The sequence below is a fragment of the Heloderma suspectum genome, chromosome 2, assembly GCF_057233095.1.
Source record: "Heloderma suspectum isolate Gila_16-S chromosome 2, 16-S_ref, whole genome shotgun sequence".
In the NCBI taxonomy this organism is placed as follows: Eukaryota; Metazoa; Chordata; class Lepidosauria; order Squamata; family Helodermatidae; genus Heloderma; species Heloderma suspectum.
The window spans coordinates 348759083-348780217 of NC_139459.1; the positions used below are offsets into that span (position 1 = coordinate 348759083).

Sequence of the window (21135 nt, forward strand, 5' to 3'; positions counted from 1 at the left end):
TCCTCCTCCTCCTCTGTCTTCTTCTTCTTCATCTTCCTCTTCATTTCCCATTATTATTTAAATTTATTAGACACCTTTCTCTAAAAAAAAGATGCCTTCTCTCCAGGCATTTTACAGCAAGGGCTAAAACATACAAAAAGTTAAAACAATTTTAAACAGCTAAAAACCACTTAAAATGCCAAGATCAAGTAAACCAAATCAATTAAGAACCCCCATCATATGCCTTCAAATGCCTGGGAGTAGAGGAGAGTCTTAACCTGGTGTTGCAAAGATGACAGTGTTGGTGCCAAGCAGACCTCCCTGGAGAGACTATTTCACAATACGGGGAGCGGGGGGCACCTCCAAGAAGGCCCTCTCCTTTGTTGCCATCCACTGAATCTACCTTGGCAGAAGCGCTCTTGACGATAACTGCCTGACGATATTCTAAACTATACCTCAGCATCTGCAAGGTATGAAATAGCAGGCTATGTATTACACATTACCTTAATGTTCAAATGCATTCATTTGTTTATTCAGGGCGCAATCCTATGGGGATGGCTGTAAGTCTTCGAACTCAGAAGCTCAGGACCATCCAGTGCCGAGCAGGAGTGGCCGAGTGGACATTTTAGCTGCATTTCCCCTCCCATCTAGCTGAGGCATCGGGGAGGGGGAGGGAAGGAGGCTGGGGAGGCCTGGGGATACGGCGGTCCCCTCACCTCCCACCAGCATGCCCCCCTTCTGTCCTCTTTGAGGTCACCTTTGCGACCTCAGAGAGGCAGTGGGCACAAGTTCTCTCCATGCCAGCTGTGAGGGGGCAGGGGTGGGGAGCTTGGACTCCTGGGTCTGAGGCCAGAGTGCCATCTCCGACCTTGGATCCAGTAATCTGAAGTATTCTATGGCCCCCAAGACTCTGTCTAGGGGCCATAGAATTGCTCTCCCCAAGTATTTTTTATCCCTCTCCTCAGCCAGAAAGGCTTCCAGAGTGGTTTATATACGATCAATAAAACAAGACATTTCCTGCCTGCAGGGGCAGAACCTATAAAGACATGACACAAAAGGAAAATGAGAAGGGGAGGGAAGAGGGGGAAAAAAAAGTCTTTCAGTAGGGCTGGTGGAATGGCCCTACTTCCTCTCTCATCTCCCTCTCGTACAACCTACTGGATTAGCTGCTGCTGGTGATAGGTCTCCTATCTTATATACATTATATACATTTAGGGTGCAATCCTATGCATGTTTAGTCAGAAAAAAAGTCAGGGGCATGCTTGGACGTTTTCCTGTCTAAACATGCATAAGATTACACCCTTATATGCACATACACTAGAGACAAGATGCATCTACTTTGGGGCCCAGATAGTTTTCTCATCCATCCTTCCAGTAGTTAGAAGAGGGATACAAAGGGAAAGAAAAATACTCTGAGCGAATTACTGGCTACAAAGGTGGTGCTGGCATGAGAGATTTGGATTCTGGGACCACGGGCTATACTTCCTGGAAGATGGACTGTAGGCAAGAAATGGGTTGCACCTCATAAAGGTTGGGAAGGATGTGTTTGGCCACAGCATGAAGAACTTCATCAGGAGGGCTTTAAGCTGAATCCTACGAGGAAGGGAGATGTAAAGTTGGGGGTAACAATGGACGAAGGCTCATGCACCATGACAGAGAGAACAGCTCTTATAGTACCCAATAATAGTCTTCAAAAATATGTAGGAAGAAAGCCAGACTATGAAGCACATGGTCTTTGATGTCTATGTACTAATGCCCAGAGTATGGGAAACAAACAGAATGAACTTGAACTCTTAATACAGGAGGGACATTATGACTTGATAGGTATAACTGAAACTTGGTGGGATGACTCCCATGACTGGAATACAGCAATGGAAGGATAGAACTTGTTCAAACAGAACAGGAGGAACAGAAAGGGAGGTGCGGTTGCACTGTATGTTGAAAATACATAGCTGCACAGAAATACGGGAGGATGAGCTTGGTAGCCCCATCGAGAACATCTGGGTTAAAATAAATGGAGCAAAGAATAAAAGGAACATGGTGGTCGGAGTCTACTACCAGCCACCCAATCAAGGAGAAGACGAGGATAAAACTTCTGAAAAGCAAATTGCCAACGTTTCAAGGAAGCATGATGTAGTAGTAATGGGGGACTTCAATTTCCCCGATATTTGTTGGGAGACAAATTCTGCAAAACTCGGCCCCTCCAGGAAATTCCTGACTTGTGTGGCAGATAACTTCCTCCTACAGAAAGTAGAGGAAGGAACTAGAGGATTGGCTATCCTTGACTTGATTCTAACCAAGAGATGACTTAGTGGATAAAGTACCAGACAGGCTGCTCAACAAGATCAGCCTTGGGTGGCCTTCTCTCTGTCCCATCAGCCAGGACAGCTAGGCTGGTGAGGACGAGGGAGAGGGCCTTCTCTGTGGTGGCCCCCACTCTGTGGAACTCCCTCCCTAGGGAACTCTGCCTTGCCCCCTCTTCAATGAGCTTCCACCAGACATTGAAAACTTGGTTGTTCAGGAAGGCGTTTGGGGTGGGTTAGGGTATTTTTAGAAATATGTTTTAATGTTTAATTTTACTATTTTAAACTGTTTGTAGTGCTGTACATCGCCCAGAGCGGCCAGGTGACTAGCCAGATGCGTGATTAAGAAATTTAATAAGCAAGCAAGCAAGCAAGCAAGCAGATTAGGCTGCCTTCTTGCTGCCTGCAGCTTTACACAGTCATGCATGTAATTAGGTGCGCACAGTCATTAAAGCAGCACGCAGGGCACAGCATGCCATGACGCACGCTGGCTGAGGTCAGTTCTGAACTCCCGGTAACTGCTTTTATATATTTTATTGCTGTAAGCCACCTTGGGAGGGCTTCTGCCCTGAAAGGTGGCCAAGAAATATTTTAAATAAAAATAATGTATTGTAGGAGAGCCTTCCCCAACCTGGTGCCCTCCAGATACACTGGACGTGTGGTGGCTGGGGATGCTGGGAGTTGCAGCCGAATCCATCTGGAGGGCACCAGGTTGGGGAAGGCTGTCGTAGGGAAGTGTCACATTTTTCAAGTGTATCTTTAGGAAAAAGAAAACTACTCTTAAGTTTTCATTGGTGCGGGATAATTACTGCCAACGCAGCAGGAGCCTTCAGCAAAGTGCAATAGTATGTGTGTGGGTTTACGCTCAGTTAGTGAGAGCCAGTGTGGTGTAGTGGCTAGAGTGCTGGACTGAGAGTCGGGAGATCCGGGTTCTAGTCCCCAATCGGCCATGGAAGCTCACTGGGTGACTTTGGGCCAGTCACAGACTCTCAGCCCAACCCACCTCACAGGGTTGTTGTTGTGAGGATAAAATGGATGAGGATTATGTACGCCGCCTTGAGTTCCTTGGAGGAAAAAAGGCGGGATATAAATGTAATAAATAAATAAATAAATAAATAAATAAATAAAATAGTGGTAGTTGGTATTCAAACTGGGGTGTTACAAACATGTCCCCACTTTCATCTGAAATATTGGAGGGTTTGGTTTACTAACTGAGAGGAATGCAGTAGCAATGCTGTCTTTACACATAATTATTATTACTACCTTTTGATTCTGGGTTCCAGAGTTTTGCAAAAGTGCCGTTGGCTATAACAAAACACGACGAAAATATTGCGGAAGAAGTTTTTCAACTTTTCTCCAACATTCCATTTCCGCCCCCACCCCCGTTTTTCTGGGCTTTCACACACCTGGCTTCTACCCTGGAATCAGACTTTTGGCTTTTGCCACAGAGTTGGAATAATGCTGACCTGGCGATCCTAAATACGAAGGTAGCAGATCTCAAGAAATTAACAACATCCCAAAGAGTGCTATGGATTTATAACAGGAGTGGGTAATTTGTGGCCCTCCAGATATTTTGGCCTACAACTCCCATCATGCTGCACTACTGGCTATGCTGGCTAGGACCAATGGGAGTGATAAACCAGAACATCTGGGAGGCCACTAATTTCCCACCCGGATTTATAACAACAGTAATTCGAGGTATTTTCAAACAATCCAGGCCTGGAGCTACCTATTTGTGATCTAATGATCACCCTGTAGAACAATAATGTACAGATCTGTTTATAAATTTATTTTAGGCATTTCTGTGATACAGTTACATTCAAGATGATTTACATATAAAAAATATAAACCATAACAAAATCTAAACAAAAACGCATCATCAAAGGCTCTGACTAAAAAAAATGCCCACTGGAAGAGCAGGCTTAAGACCTCATTGGGTCTTTGGCCCCACTGGCCAAAGATGAACCTCTCCTGGACAGTTATTCCACAGTCTAGGTGCCACAGCTAAAAAGGCCAGCCGCCCAATCCCTCCTAATCACACTTCTGTTGGCAAAGGGACATGAGAAACAGAGTGGAGACTTCAAGCAGGTTCACAGAGGAGGAGGCAAAGCCTGAGATATGCTGGTCCCAGGCTGTTTGGGTCTTTAACGGCCCGAAACAGCACCTAAGATTATTATTTATTACATTTTTATACCACCCCATTGCTGAAACTCTCTGGGTGGTTTACAAAGATTAAAAATGTTAAAAACACAACATGCAGAATTTTAAAACATAAAATCATACGACAGTATATACAGAGACAACATATATCTAAAAATGACTTTGAGCAATCAGCAATCCGCCAAACCATAAAACAAATCCAGGAGTTGAGCCCAGAAATGAAATAGATGCCACATGGGAAAAAAATGGGCTCTATATGGTCTGCCCAGCAGACTTCTGTACATGCCTGGCTGCAACATTCTAAACCAGTTAAAAGTTTCCGGAGTGTCTTTTTTTTTTTTTCATTTCTATACCACCCCAATAGCCGAAGCTCTCTGGGTGGTTCACAAAAAAGGGCAGCCCCAGATACAGTGCATTCAGTAGTGCAGGTAGGTAATTTTAGACCCTGGACCTTAGGGTCTAATGGACTCCCCCCCCCCCTTTAGACAGCCATCTTGTATTACTTCAGCCCCCCACAACTGCCATTTTGTAATTTACAATTGCTTCTAAACACACTGATTTGGGAATAAGCACCATTTTATTGCAGAAAAGGAGAATATATTTTAAATGTATAAAGAATAAATTGAGCATCTGTAAACATCTACGTAACTGACTGGCTGCCCCCTGCAGCTGATTGGCCACAAACAACTCAGGGAGCTTATCTCAAAAAGGCACATCTGAGACAGAGCTGGTTTCTTTGCACAACTGCACAAACTGAAAGTATCCATAGGAAACAGACTAGAGCAGTTTTCCCCAGCCTGGTGCTCTCCAGATATTTTGGACATCAAGTCCCATCAGCCCCTGCCAGCATGGCCAATGGGCAGGAATTCTGGGAGTTGCAGTCCAAAACATCTGGAGGGCAACAGATTGGGGAAGGCCGATCAGTCAATGCTGTAATCAGCCAATTACATAGTTTCCCTTTGTAATTCCTTAAGTCTTCTCTGACCACAGGAGATCTGACTCTTTTTCTTTTTTAAGCAGGAGTGGGCAACTAGAGTTGTGTGGGGTGGCCAGATGACCCCCCCCAGCCTTGTGGGGGCCAAATGGCTTCAGGAGGTAGTGTCACAGCCCCTGGCATCCTTTGGTCTCCGGCGGGGACAGTGGGAGGATGATCCTTGGAGATAACAAGGGGATTCCTCTCCCCACCTGCTCACAAAGCCCCTAGCAGCCTCCAGCCCAGGGGGTGGAGCTTAAGGAGTAGGCAGGGCTTGGGGGTAGATGGTGGGGGCCATAGAGGGAGCCCAAGCTTCTGCGGGCCAGAGGTTGCCCTCCCATTTTAAATACTGCAGCAGCAGCTCCGTGGATGAATCATCCTTAGTGCTACGCTCATCTTTTTTGAAGCTCCTGCTGCTTCGGCCAAGGAATTATTTCCACTTTCCTTGCTGTGAAGCCCCCTATACCTCCTGCTGAGTGAGTACACATGCGTGTGTGTGTGGAGTAAGCAATGTGGCAGCAGGACTAAGGGCTCCTTCACGGAAGTTTGTGGCTTTTATCCTGCGACTGAGGTTGCGTCTTCATGGAAGTTTGTGGGAAATTTCATGATGCAGTGACCCTGCCGTGACCCTCCTGCACTAAATGCCCTCTGTTCTGTTTTTAAATCCATCACAGATAATGAGCTATCAAATTACCCCGCTGTGTTCCGCTTCAGTTTCCTCCATGAAAAGAGTTAAAGCGGCAAGAAGAGGAGTGCGATCAATGAAAGAGAATGGAAGACTCAGCTACGAGGGGAAGGAGGGGGAAGCGGGTGGGGGGAAAGGAAGTGTGTGAAAAAGGGAGTCGTCGTGATCCTGCATTTAAAACGGAAGCAGAAAGGCCCGTTTTAAATGTAGGATTCTAGGCTGGTGTAGAAATGCCCTAAATCTATTTCTGAGAAGGCTCCACAGGAGTGCAGAGGGAACCTTCTAGGGGCTCCACATGGTGGCCACCACCTTCTCTCCTCTGTTGCGAAGGGAGAGAACAGCTGGGGTGCAAGCAGGCAGTACATGCACTGACAATCTAGGTCTCTTCTTCTCCTCTACTTTGGAAAGGAGAGGCTGGGGCAATGGTGTCTGGGGACCCTTTGGGTGGCTCGGAATGCACCTTCCAGCTGAGGTTAGAAGACAGCAAGAAGCCCCTGATTCACCCCAGCCAGTGTCCCTTCTCAGCTCCTTGAGAACTGCCTGCTTTGTACCATCCACAGCTGGAGAATTGTAAGAACCTAAGAAAAGCCCTGCTGGATCAGACCAAAGGCCTATCTGGTTCGGCGTTCCATTTCCCAACAGATGCCTACAGGGAGCACACAAACAGGACAAGCAGGGCCGGCCCTACCATTAGATGGAGTGAAGCAGCTGCCTCAGACAATCGGTTTGGGGCATAATGAAAGGGCAGATAATTGTTAGCTATTTAATTTGCTGTTACTGTATTTTTACTGCCAGGAATTGTAGGATTCTCTGCCTCATGTGCAAAATCACTTGGCTGGCTCTGGGTACTGTGCACCTTGACTTGGGTCAATGGGGGGCGGCATTTGCTGCTGTGCCTCAGGCAGCAAAGTGTCTTGGCCCAGCCCTGAGGACACGTCCACACTGCAATTGCTGGCAGAGTGTGAAGGATCCTGGAGGGAGGCTGGAAAAGTCAGAACTGAAGGGACAGAGAGGTAGAGTGCTGCCCACTGGTTCCTAAGGCCTGTTGGCTGAATTTTAGGCCTTTGTCTCAGGAACAGAGTCTGAGATAGGCCGTTCCCCACACCCAAATGAGGGGGTGAAGTTTTTCCCTATAGAACAAGGCTGAGGAGAACACAAAGAAAAGCTCCCCTGTGTCAGCGTCAAAAAATGCCACCCGGGCCCCAGGGTAGTTCAGGGACACACGGATCCTCTTCAGCTCTCTATCTGGGGAAAGTCGAAGACGGTCAGGATAATCAAGAGCCCAGTATTGACCGCCCCATTTCCCCACCGTCCAGAACCCTTCTGTAGGGCCAAAGGAAAACCTGCCTTTCCTCACCACAGAGCTTCTGGCCACCCCAACAGCCCAATTTTCCTGATTTTCCACAAGGATCTCCCAGCAATGTCTGCCGGACGTAAATCCCTCACATCCCAGGATGCATTGCCAGTGATTGAATCGTGAAAGGTCTTCAGGCAGGACTTGAGGACTGTCTCCGACTCTCACACTTTTATGATCCTTAGACAGGATGAGTTTGGCATGAGCTGTGTTTTCATCCAGGATCACACTCTCTGCAGAAGAAGGAAGACATTTAAAAAATGCATCGAACCATAAACGGGATCTACTTTTGCTGGGTGACAACATCACACGTCTGATCCAGAAGATGGGACCATTTTATCGACCAGTTGTGCACAGATGATGAAGGATAGCCACCATCTGAGTCAGCTGGTTACGTTTCTTCGCAGCATCTGCATTTTATAAGGAAGAAAGGACTCCTTCACACAGCGCATAGTTAAACTATGGAATTCACTACCACAGCATGTAGTGATGGCCACCAATCTGGATGGCTTTAAAAGGGGGTTAGACAAATTCCTGGAGGAAAAGGCTATCAATGGTTGCTAGTCCTGATGGTTATGGGCTACCTCCAGTACCAGAGGAAGTGAGCCTGTGTGCACCAGTTGCTGGGGAACATCGGGGGGGGAGGGTGCTGTTGTGCTCATGCCCTGCTAGTGGGTTCCAGGTCGACAGCTGGTTGGCCACTGTGTGAACAGAATGCTGGACTAGATGGACCCTTGGTCTGATCCAGCAGGGCTCTTCTGATGTTCTTAAGATTGCCCCTGATGAAGGAACCTCATACTCCAAAACGTGTTGGGCTTAAATTAACAAGTTTCACTTCGACACCTCTGAGAACTTCCTGCTTTCCATGCATAGCGGTTCTACTCTCCAAGCTAGCATGTAAACCAGGGGTGTCAAAACTCAGGCCCGTGGGCCAGATCTTGCCCTCTGGAGATCCCCGGAAGGCCACCCCTCTTCCCTAGGGACCACTCCTCCCGCCCGGGGGGGAGGGGGTTTGACGGTTTCCCAGCTTTTGCTGTTCTCCCCCATTCAAAAAGGTTTAATGAGTCTTCTAAAGCTTAGTTACTGGGCAATAAGAGCTTGAAACTAAAATATACTGGTATTTGGGGGGTATTTCTAGTATTTTTGGCCCGGTCCCCTTTTGGCTTTGGCCCTACCCACTACTGGAATGTGGCCCCCGAGTGGTTCTCCAAAATGGAATTTGGCCCTCGAGCTGAAAGAGATTCCACAGCCCTGATGTAATATGACCCTCGGTTCTAGGTCTAACAGCAATGATAGTTCAGCCCCCTTGCATCAGTTGTGCTTTAGCAAAAAGGGGTCTCTGGGCAGGGAAAACTTTCTGTTCATAATAGCCCCCTTCATGTGTGTCATGTGAAAGTGTTCCACATGCAGAAGGAGCAGTGGTAGGGCCTGGCCCTGAAATCCAGGGCCAGGCCCTACCATTAGGCAGAACGAGGTGGTTGCCTCAAGCGGCAGATGCTGGGAAGCGGCAGCAAGGTGTTGGAGGAGAGCGCTGAGTGCCAAGCAGCCTGCCCTGGGCCCCCTAAGCTAACCGGCGGCCTACAGGTGCGGTGGAAGATGCCGTTCCATTGTCAGCACAGAAGAAACACCCCAGTCGGCTTTTGTACATGGAACGGGAGAGGGCGCCATCTTGTTCTTCACCTCAGGCAGCAAAATGTCCTGCTGAAATCACAAGGCTCCCTGGCCCCAGGGTCCCCATGCTGAACTTGCATTGGGCAAGGAGGGGGAAAGTGTAGCCCTCCAGATGCTGCTGGACTGCCTCACCACTGGTTATGGCCTGGGCTGACTGGAGCTGCGATCCAGCAACAAGTGGAGGGCCACACTTTCCCCATCCTTGGCACTGGAGAAGCTTGCTCATGAAGACTTCTATACGTTTAGGCTTCCATGCAATCGGGAACCCTGACTATACGGGGTTCCTGACCACATGAAAGCCTCCATAAGTGGGCTTTCCCACTATAGAAGTCCCCAATCAATGCATGGCCATCATGGGGCAGGGCTGGCCGGCATGCGTGACATCGAGAGTGGGGCCAGGAGGCAGGGCCCTGCTTCCCTTTCAACACCTTGGAGTCCCGTTATGTGAATAACACACCAAGGGAACTATTGTTTTGGTCTCATTCAGCCTTCCCCAATCTCGTGCTCTCCAGACATTCTGGACTACAAGTCCCATATACCCAGTGGATGCAGATGATGGGAAATGTCGTTTGGAAAGTTTGGAGGGTGCTGGGTTGGAGAAGGCTGGCCAAATTCACATGGAAGATACCGCATCATTTGTTTTATTCTTAACAGAAACACACCCCACCTACATTCTGAAAGGGCAGGGGAAAAAAATCCAGATATTTATAGGAAAACAAGCTATACTATGACCAATAAATGTATGATGCATTCTGCAAGCAGCGTTCTGCCAAAGGAATTAAACACACACATAGCTAAGGCTCATTTTGCGTTCCTGTTGCTTGGTCAGCTTAAGAATGAGCTCTCAATTCCTAGTATAGAACCGTTCTAAGGCTGGTGAAATACTCATTGGCAGCTTAGATGTCCCCGACCCACCCTGCAATTAGACCTTTTGCTTGTCCCCAAAATTTACCTTTCTGCAGGTGATATCCAGATGCCAAAGTGTCTGGGGAAGGAAAAGTAATAAAGATTAAGCATCACAGCACTGGGTTAGCAACAGAGTCTCAGTTTCTGTAATTATCTGAAGATGGCGCTCTTCAGGTACTTGAAAGGTTGTCACAGAGAGGAAGGCCATGATCTCTTCTCTATCATCCCAGAGTGCAGGACACGGAATAATGGGCTCAAGTTACAGGAAGCCAGATTCCGGCTGAACATCAGGAAAAACTTCCTGACTGTCAGAGCAATACGACTGTCAGGGTGGAAACTGAGCCCAGAGAGCCCCAGAGCAGTTCTGATTCTGAGGAGGAACAGCAATCTGTGGGAGAGGAGCCAGCTCATCCCTCACAGGCTCAGCACCTGGCAGAGATTCCTCCTGCCGGCATTCCAGAGATAGTGACCCTGGTAGTGAGGGAGTGCGGGAGGGGGGCTTCTTAGATGCTCAATGCAGACGCAAAGAGCGACGAGCGATGGAGGGCGTGGAAAGGAGGCGTAGCGCCCGTTTGGCGCGCAAGCAATGGCCGCCTCCCATGGGAAAGAGGGAGGATCTCTCCCTAGCCCATAAGTTCAGGGTCTTCAAGTGACTCTCTTTCAAACGGAGATCAACTACTTAAAGCTTAAGTAGGGGATCCCTACTTAAAGCTTAGGCCACTCTGCTGTTCCTTGCTTTAGTCGCTGGTGATTAGCATCTGAAAGAGTCATTAAGTTGTAAAAGGATTGAAGCTTTGAAAAGAAATCCTTTTGTCTGTGTCTTGAGGTGGCTATTGGAATCTACTGAGAGAGGCCGCCAAGGCGCTCCTGACAATGACAATGGAACCAATTCCCTAGGGAGGTGGTAGGCTTTCCCACACTGGGGGCATTCAAGATGAAGCTGAACAGCCACCTGTCGGGGATGCGCTGACTTGGATTCCTGCATTGAGCAGGGGGTTGTCCACCCTCATCTTGAATTCCTCCAGTGTGGGAGAGCCCACCACCTCCCTAGGTCATTGGTTCCGTTGTTGTGTTGCTCTAACAGTCAAGACGTTTTTCCTGATGTTCAGCTGGATTTTGGCTTCCTGTAACTTGAGCCCATTATTCCGTGTCCTGCACTCTGGGATGACCAAGAAGAGATACTGGCCTTCCTCTCTGTGACAACCTTTCAAGTACTTGAAAAGCGCCATCATATCTCCCCTCAGTCTTCTCTTCTCAAGGCTAAACATGCCCAGTTCTTTCAGTCTCTCCTATTAGGGCTTTGTTTCCAGTCCCCTGATCATCTTTGTTGTCCTCCTCTGAACCCCCTCCAGTTTGTCTGCATCCTTCTTAAAAGTGTGGTGCCTGGAACTGGACACAGTACTCCAGATGAGGCCTAACCAGTGCAGAGTAGAGGGGAACTAGTACTTCCTGGGAATTCGAAGCTCTGCTTCTATTAATGCAGCCCAAACTAGCATTTGCCTTTTTTGCAGCCACATCACATTGTTGGCTCATATTCACCTTGTGATCGACAACAATTCCAAGATCCTTCTTGCTTGTAGTGTTGTTGAGCCACGTATCCCCCATCTTGTAAGTGTGCATTTGGTTTCTTTTTCCTAGGTGCAGAACTTGGCATTTATCCCCATTAAATGTCATTCTGTTGTTTTCTGCCCAGTGTTCCAGTCTATCAAGTTCACTTTGAATTTTGTTTCTGTCTTCCAAAGTATTAGCTATCTCACCCAATTTTGTGTCATCTGAAAATTTTATCAGCTTTCCCTGCACCTCCTCCTCCAAATCATTAATAAAAATGTTGAAGAGCACTGGGCCCAGGACCGAGCCCTGCGGTACCCCACTCGTTACCTCTCCCCAGTTTGAGAAGGTCCCATTGATAAGCACTCTTTGAGTCCGATTCTGTAGCCAACTGTGGAACCACCGGATCGTTGTTTCATCTAGCCCACTTTGAGCTAGTTTGCTCATCAGGATATCATGGGGCACTTTGTCAAAAGCTTTGCTGAAGTCGAGGTATATGATGTCTACAGCATTCCCATGGTCCACAAGGGAGGTTACTTGATCAAAAAATGAGATCAGATTCATCCGGCAGGATTTGTTCTTGACAAATCCATGTTGGCTTCGAGTAATCACTGCATTGTGTTCAAGGTGTTTCCAGATGGATTGATCATCTGCTCCAGAATTTTCCCAGGGATTGATGTCAGACTGACTGGTCTGTAGTTCCCAGGTTCCTCCTTTTTACCCTTTCTGAAGGTAGGGACAACATTAGCCCTCCTCCAGGCATCTGGCACTTCACCTGTCCTCCATGATTTCTCAAAGAGAATAGACAGCGGTTCTGAGAGTTCTTCTGCCAGTTCCTTTATGACTCTAGGATGCAGTTCATCTGGCCCTGGAGATTTGAACTCATTCAAAGTACTTAGGTGTTCCTTGACCATATGCCTATCGATCTCAAGCTGCAATCCTGCCCCTTCAGCCTGTACTTCACCTTTGCCAGGGGCGTCATAGACCCTCTTTTGGGAGAAGACTGAACCAAAGTAGGAATTGAGCACCTCTGCCCTTTCTTTGTCATCTGTTATCATTTTGCCATCCTTATTTAATAGCTGAACCACCATTTCTTTCCTCTGCCTTTTACTATGCACGTAGCTGAAGAAAGCCTTTTTATTTTTTTAGCATCCCTCGCTAACCTCATCTCGTTCTCAGCATTAGCCTTCCTGACGCCATCCCTGCAATTCTGTGCTACCTACCTGTACTCTTCCTTTGTTGCTTGACCTTCTTTCCACTTCCTATATGTGTCCTTTTTTGTTTTCGGGTCATCTCTAAGCTTTTTGTGCAGCCACATTGGCTTCTTCTGTTGTCTTCCACCTTTTCTTCTTGTTGGAATGGTTTGTAATTGTGCCCTGAGAATTTCCTTTTTTAAAAGCTCCCACCCATCTTGGACTCCTTTTCTCATTAGAGTCACTTGCCATGGGACGTGACTGATCATTGTTCTGAGTTTATTAAAATCAGCTTTCCTAAAATCCAGGGTACGTGTTTGACTACACTTGGCTTTTGCTTCCCTTCGAACCAAGAACTGAAGTACAACATGGTCGCTTTCCCCCAGAGTTCCTGTAACTGCTACTTGATCCACTAAGTCATCTCTGTTGGTTAGGATCAGGTCAAGGATAGCTGATCCTCTAGTTCCTTCCTCGACTTTCTGTAGGAGGAAGTTATCTGCCACACAAGTCAGGAATTTCCTGGAGGGGCCATGTTTTGCAGAATTTGTCTCCCAACAAATATTGGGGAAATTGAAGTCCCCCATTACTACTACATCATGCTTCCTTAGTGGCAAGAGTGTTGGACTAGGAGCTGGGAGATCTGGGTTCTAGTCCCCACTCGGCCATGAAAGCTCACTGGGTGACTTTGGGCCAGTCACAGACTCTCAGCCCAACCCACCTCACAGGGTTGTTGTTGTGAGGATAAAATGGAGAGGATAATGTAAGCCGCCTTGGGTTCCTTGCGAGAGGAAGAAAGGCGAGGTATAAATGCAATAAATAAATAAATAAATAAACTTGCTTTTCAAAAGTTTCATCCTCATCTTCTCCTTGGTTGGGTGGCTGGTAGTAAACTCTGACCACCAGGTTCCTTTTATTCTTTGCTCCATTTATTTTGATCCACATGTTCTCGATGGGGCTACCAAGCTCCTCCTCCTGTATTTCTGTGCAGAGATATGTATTTTTCACATACAGTGCAACCCCACCTCCCTTTCTGTTCCTCCTGTTCTTTTTGAACAAGTTATATCCTTCCATTGCTGTATTCCAGTCATGAGAGTCATCCCACCAAGCCTCAGTTATACCTATCAAGTCATAATTTCCCTCTTGTATTAAGAGTTCAAGCTCGTTCTGTTTGTTTCCCATACTCTGGGCATTAGTATATAGACATCGAAGACCATGTGCTTCATAGTCTGGCTTTCTTCCTACATGTGTCTGAAGACTATTATTGGGCGCTATTAGAGCTGTTCTCTCCGTTGCAGGGCATGAGCCTACGTACACTGTTACCCCCAACTTTACATCTCCCTTCCCCGCAGGATTCAGTTTAAAGCCCTCCTGATGAAGTTCTTCATGCTGTGGCCAAACACATTCTTCCCATCCTTTGTGAAGTGCAACCCGGCCCTTGCCAACAGCCCATCTTTCAGGAAGTATAGGCCGTGGTCCCAGAATCCAAATCTCTCGTGTCGGCACCACCTTTGTAGCCATTCATTCACCTGGAGCATTTTTCTTTCCCTTTCTATCCCTCTTCTAACTACTGGAAGGATGGATGAGAAAACTATCTGGGCCCAAAGTTCTTGAGTTTCCTTCCCAAAGCTTCAAAGTCTGACATGATTTCTTCGTAGCTTCGCTTGGCGGTATCATTTGTTCCCACATGGATGAGAAGAAAGGGATACCTGTCAGTGGGCTTTATGAGTGCAGGCAACCTTTCAGTCACGTCTCTAATCTGTCCTCCTGGGAGACAACATACCTGGTGAGTCCACGGGTCTTCACGACATACTTGGGTCTTCATCCCATGTAGCAAGGAGTCTCCCACTACTACTACTATTCTCTTCTTGTAAGCCTGGGTTTCATTGCCTCTGCTTGACTGACCTTCAGCCTCTTGCTCACTCTCATGCAGCTTCCCCTGTGATTCTTCCTCTGCAGGCTGTCCTCCAGTCTCATCCGCAAGTACCTGGAATTGGTTCCACAGCTCCACTGCTTCCACTGGTGCAGAGTGGCATCTAGTTCTTCTTCTCCTAACTGTCACCCTTTTCCAAGGAGTATCCTCTACTCCATTTTTCCTCACCTCAGCATTTCCCAGTTCTGCCTCATCTTGCTGTTGCTCTTCAAGCTTCTGGTCTTCCCTTTGCTGCTGTAGTTCCCCCATTCTGTCCAAGAACTCTTTGTGTTCTCTTATTCCTTGGAGGGTTGACAGTCGCCGCTCCAGTCCACTTACTTTTTCTTCCAGCAGCGTGATCAACTTGCCCTTGTTGCAGGTGTAGGCCGTGTTGTTCTCAGGCAAGAAAACAAACATGGCACACACCTTGCATGTCACCACCACTGGAAAGTCTTGTCCTTCCATAGCCTCTTTTCCCTTTTTGTATATAGCTTTGTGATTGTTCTACACTAGCCTGTGCCTGCTCCTCTGCTCAGCAGAGGTTAAAAGCAGAGTCCCACTGGTGTGGAAGTGTGTGTTACAAGACAAATAAATGGGAAAAAAAAGTTTGTTAAAAAAGAAAAAAAAATGTTAGCCCCCCCCCCGCCAACTCCTGTTTGCTCCCCGTTCATTTCTACTGGGGGGGGGGCAGCTTGCGGCCCTCCAGACATTGTTGGACTGCAAGCCTCATCAGCCCTAACCAGCAGGGCTAATGGTGAGGGATGATGGGAGCTGCAGTCCAGCAACAACTTGGGGCGGATTGGGGGGGACAGGTTGCCCAGCCCTGCACTGCACTGTCCTTGCACTTTGTCTCCTTTACCTTTGAATTCCTTCGTGGCACCTTCCAGAAAGAAATTTATATCACAGAATTCCGAGATCCTCCACTTCGTCGCAGGAGGAAAAGCCACAGGATTCTCACACTTCTCCTTCATACACCTGGAGAAAGAAAAAATATTGTATTATTATAGATTCCAGATACTTCGATGCTGCATTCTCTGGAACATGTTAAGCCACTTACCTGCAGGTGGCCCCACTTTTGAGAAGGGAGGATGGGAGAAGGCAGGGGACTGGTGTCTGAACCGTACTGCAACGCTGTTAAAAAGTGCTCATTTGGGCTCCACCTCAGGCAGCCAAACATCTTGGATTGGCCCTGCCTTCACCACCCAAATCTATAAATTATGCAAATGTGCACATTCTTGCTTGGATTCAGATTAAGGGCTTCATCACACAAGGTTAAAAATCCTGCAATTTACTGGGGCTTCTGCTTACGGAATCTTTGTGGGATTAGCGGGAGACATCGGGTCCTTTCCACGTGGCTTTAAAAAAACCCTAAACTCCTATGTGCTTAATTACAAAGCCACCAGGTGGCACTGCTGTTTTACTGGCAATAAAAGCTACTTGAGACAGTACACCCTTATTTATATTGGCTCCATGGTGGGAGGAGGGAAAATGCTGGACTTTCGTCATTATGGAAAACAACGCAACAGAGCTCAGAAAGAGCAGGAGGTTCCCTGGAGGAGGGCTGCGTTGTGTACAGGACCCGCAAACTTCTGTGAGTAAGCAATTTCCATAGCACGATAAAAGCCCGGTGTGAAGGAGCCCTGAGTCCCACCCACCTCAGATCGTCTTATTTAGGGCTATAGTGTTATATACGCAGCATGCAGCTGATTCTCAGCATTTTGTTTATCTTAATGTAAATGTGTGTGTGTGTGTGTGTGTGTGGAGCAATCTGGATTGAGACCACCATGTGCAGGTAGGGCAGGTTTAAACCTTCCCACCTAGCCACTCCCCTGCCGCCCCAAAGTTTACCCTGCCCCAGCCCTCCCTATGGAGACTAAACAAAATAAAATACAACAAATCTTCTACTGGGGATGAGTAGAATTGCCCTATTCAGCATCATCGTTTCTTAAGAAGTGTGAATGATACACACACAGCTGGCCTAACACGTTTTGCTGCCTGAGGTACAGTAGCAAATGGCACCTTCCACCCATCCAAGCCAAAATGCAAAGCATCGAAAGCCAGCCAAGTTAGTCTGGTACATGAGGCAGAAAGTCTCCAAAGCAACTTTCCTTCTGCCTGGCAGTAAAAATACAACAACAGCAACAAAGTAAATAATTCACAATGTGATGCCTTTTTATGACACCTAAAATCTGTTGCTTGAGGTGACGGCCTCACTCTGCTTCATGATAGGATTGGCTGGCCCTGCCCTTTCTTGTATTGATTAATGGTACCCAAAGGCAGTGAAGCAGCAATGTACGTTTGTGGATTTTTATGGGCATTTCTTGGGGGATTCTGATGCACAGGAAAAGGAGAAGCAGGAGACATTCTGTGCCATTGGAACTACACACAACTGATAGCAGGCTCTTTCCATGGACAGTAGTCCTGGGAATCTGAAGAGGAGACACCACTAAGGAGGATACTCAGGCCCCAGTGGATGAGAGGAATTTAACCACCAACCTGAGGAAAAGAAGACCTGGGCCTATTCACACGTGCACGGGGTTAGGGTAAGTACAGAGGGGAGTAGCAGAACCACTATATGCGGGCCCGTCAGAAGACAGGAACCATGCATCGCCACATGGTTCCACTAACCCCCCCCCCCTCTGTAATTAACAGGCGAGATTGCCTGAGTGGTTAGGGCTTGTCCTGATTTCCTCTGTGGCGTGAACGGGCTCCCAGTGGCTGCTCTATCATACCAAATGGCCACATATGACCATTGAGACACCGCTACAGTGTGGCCCACAGTGGCGGACACGCTACCTCACAGACTCTATGGTCGTGGCCTGGAGGTCCTTCAGAGCCCATTTAAGCCACCAGGGAGCCCACCACACATAATGGTAAGCCACCCCGGGTCCCTTTAACCCTTTTGCAGGGGGTGGTTACCCGGGGTGGCTTAGTAACCAGGCAGAATGTGGTCCCCCTCCCCCCACATGACATGCTAAGCCACCATGGTTAGCAAAACCCCCCCCCTAACCACCATGGCTTAACGTGACGTCTGAACGTGGTGGCGACTGGAGGCTCCCTACTGAGAAGGATGGAGACAGCCATGTGGAGACCAGGAATGTCATCTTGAGAAATGTGTTGCCTTTCTGGAACATGTATTCAAGAAGTGATGGAGAGGTTACTAAGACTCATCAGACCAACCGACTACTATCCTGAGACGGCTAGAGCGCCGGTGGCGGAAGTCTTGCTCCAAAGACGATCAGACACGGGCTAGAGCTATATCTTCAGCCTATCACGTGGCGGTGAAGGCAGCAAAAAAGGACTATTATGCTGCCTCCATCGCGTCTGCAGAGTGCTGCCCCAGGAGGCTGTTCCAAGTGGTCCGGAGCCTGGTCGGTCCTGTGGCTCCGGAACCACTGGAGCATTCTAAGGCCTCCTGTGAGGCTTTGGCAAGGCACTTTGCAGATAAAATTGATCAGATTAGGTGTGTTACTCTGCACACTGTGGATACAGTTAGTGAGCAAGAGGCGGCCTGTGGCAAACCGGTTTTGTGGGATCGGTTCCAGCTTCTTCCTCCTGATGAAGTGGACAAGGTGCTTTCATCTGTACGGCCGACCACCTGCTTACTTGATCCTTGCCCATCTTGGCTCATTATGGGCTGCAGAGAGAGACTGGGTGAGGGGATCAGGGCGGTGGTGAACGCCTCCCTTGAGGAGGGAGTGATGCCATCAGCCCTCAAGGAGGCAGTGATAAGACCGCTCTTAAAGAAGCCCTCCTTGGATCCTCAAGTTCTGAACAACTTTCGCCCAGGCTCAAATCTGCCATTTTTGGGCAAGGTGATTGAGCGGGTGGTGGCGGTGCAGTTGAAGGCACACTTGGAAGAAACTGATTATCTAGACCCATTTCAGTCGGGCTTCAGGCTTGGGCATGGGACAGAAACGGCCTTGGTCGCCTTGGTGGATGATATGAGGAGGGCTCTGGATACGGGTGAATGCTCCTTCCTTGTTCTCCTCGACCTCTCAGCGGCTTTTGATACCGTTGACCACGGTATCCTCCTGGACCGCCTGGAGGGGTTGGGCATTGGAGACACTGTATTGTGGTGGTTCCGGTCCTTCCTCTCCGGCAGGTACCAGAGGGTAGCACTGGGAGAGGAGGTTTCGGACCCGTGGCCACTTACTTGTGGGGTGCCACAGGGTTCCATCCTCTCCCCGATGCTATTTAACATCTATATGAAGCCGCTGGGGGCTATCATCAGGAGGTTTGGGGTGCAGTGTCATCAATATGCGGATGACACGCAGCTCTACCTCTCATTCAAATCTTCACCAAGGTTGGCCGTAGAATCCCTGTCCAAATGTCTGGAGACGGTGAGTGGCTGGATGGGGAGGAATAAGCTGAAGCTGAACCCTGACAAGACCGAGGTACTTTTGGTGGGAGACAAGAGGAGGCTGGGGGATGTTGACCTGGTGTTGAATGGGGTACGGCTACCCTTGAAAGACCAGGACCGCAGCCTGGGGGTCATTTTGGACTCCCAGCTGTCCATGGAGGCTCAGGTGTCAGCTGTGAGCCGGACAGCGCTGCATCAACTCCATCTGATACGGCGGCTGCGCCCCTTCCTTCCCGACCATCTGCTCCCATCGGTAGTACATGCCCTGGTCTCCTCTCGTATAGACTACTGTAATGCGCTCTACGTGGGGTTACCCTTGAAGACGGTTCAGAAGCTGCAGCTGGTACAGAACGCGGCGGCTCGCCTGATTAAAGGCAGCCGCCGGCGAGATCACATCACTCCAGTGCTGAAGGAGTTGCACTGGTTACCAGTTGTTTTCCGGGCCAAATTCAAGGTGTTGGTTTTGACCTTTAAAACCCTATATGGTTCCGGCCCAGCCTATCTTAAGGAGCGCCTCCAGCAACACCAGACAGGCCGCTTAACAAGATCAGCCTCGGATGGCCTTCTCTCTGTCCCATCAGCCAGGACAACTAGACTGGTGGGGATGAGGGAGAGGGCCTTCTCTGTGGTGGCCCCCACTCTGTGGAACTCCCTCCCTAGGGAACTCCGTCATGCCCCCTCTTTAATGAGCTTCCGTCGTGCATTAAAAACGTGGTTGTTCAGGCAGGCATTTGGGGTGGGTTAGGGTATTTAAAAAAAAAAATTTATGGTAAAATTTTATTGTTTTAAATTGTTTTATGGTGGGTTGTACATCGCCCAGAGTGGCTGGGTGACCAGTCAGATGGGCGATTAATAAATTTAATAAATAAATAAATAAATAAATCCTCTCTTACTGATCCACGTGGGAAGAAATGATACAGCCTGAGGAAACACTGAATGGATCTCCAAAGACTATGAGGCACTGGACAGGAGAAGGTGAAGGAACTGTAGAGAAATCCCGCCAAGCATGAAAGGGAACGAGTGAGATCCACTTACCTCTGCAAGGTGCCTTTAATATCCTAGAGTGGGAGAAGAGAGAACTCACTCAGTGCCTAGTCTAGGCCAGATTAGGGAGAACTCAATTGTCCCCGAATGGGGATACAACTTGGAAACATTTTGTAGCAGCGGTGAGGACAGCGTGCTGCCATCCCCCCAGATGCTGTTGGACTACAACTCCCACAGTCCCTCACCATTGGCTATGCTGGTTTGGGCTAATGGGAGCTGCAGTTCAACAACGTCTGGAGGGCCACACATTCCCCACCCGTTTACAGTCTCTGGTGTAAGAAGCCACTAGATGGAGGGGAGGGGGTTAGAGAAGGAAGCTATTCAAAAAGGAGAATTAAAGAGCAAGCGAAGAGCTGTCCTCGACCATCTTGTCCTGGCCCATCTTGTCCAGCATTCTGTTCAAACAGTGGCCAACCAGCTGCCCACAGGAAACCCATAAGCATGACATGAGTGCAACAACACCCTCCTGCCCATGTTCCCCAGCAACGGGTGTACACAGGCATACTGCCTCTGGTACTGGAGGTAGCACAGAGCCATCAGGACTAGTAGCCGTGGACAGCCTTCTCCTCCAGGGATTTGTCTAATCCCTTTTCAAAGCCATCCAAATTGGTGGCCATCACTACATCTTGTGGGAGTGAATTCCATAGGTAAACTATGTGCTGTGTGAAGAAATCCTTCATTTTATCTGTCCTAAATCTCCCACTGAACAGCTTCATGGGACGAACCCACTGGGTTCGAGCATGGTGAGAGAGGGAGGAAAACATCTCTGCACCACGCATCATTTCTCCACACCATGCCTCGTTTTGTACACCTCTGTCATGTTCACAGAACGCTGTTCGCAGACAGGAGAGGAGGTTGGCCAAGCCGCAACGTTGCACTCGCCATGTCAGGGCCAGCATCAGCATCAGGTATCCGCAGGCATCTGCCAGGATCCGCCGCTGACACCAGCCCTGAGCCTGCCCTAAAAAAATAAAAATAAATCTGGTCCACAACATAATTGCACTCCAAGGCATTTGTGATTAATTTAAATAGGGGTCCCAGCGCATG

At 48.4% G+C, this 21135-nt stretch overlaps 1 protein-coding gene across 5 annotated transcripts in view; it reads right to left on the reverse strand.

Annotated features, from left to right (window-relative positions):
• Positions 1-21135, reverse strand: part of LOC146355467 (tripartite motif-containing protein 10-like) — a 35666-nt gene that overhangs the window by 476 nt on the left and 14055 nt on the right. For 2 of the 5 annotated variants that reach the window (XM_084840922.1, XM_084840924.1), the window contains exons 5-8: positions 20080-20102; positions 15541-15656; positions 10078-10110; positions 4051-7687 (exon numbers count right to left, since the gene is read on the reverse strand). In XM_084840922.1, coding sequence (XP_084697048.1) covers positions 7170-7687; positions 10078-10110; positions 15541-15656; positions 20080-20102 — 690 coding nt within the window. In that variant the 3' untranslated portion in view covers positions 4051-7169. Of the gene's footprint in view, positions 1-420; positions 443-1500; positions 1573-4050; positions 7688-10077; positions 10111-12628; positions 13753-15540; positions 15657-20079; positions 20103-21135 lie in introns of those variants that run through there. The other 3 variants (XM_084840926.1, XM_084840923.1, XM_084840925.1) reach the window with 3 other exon arrangements.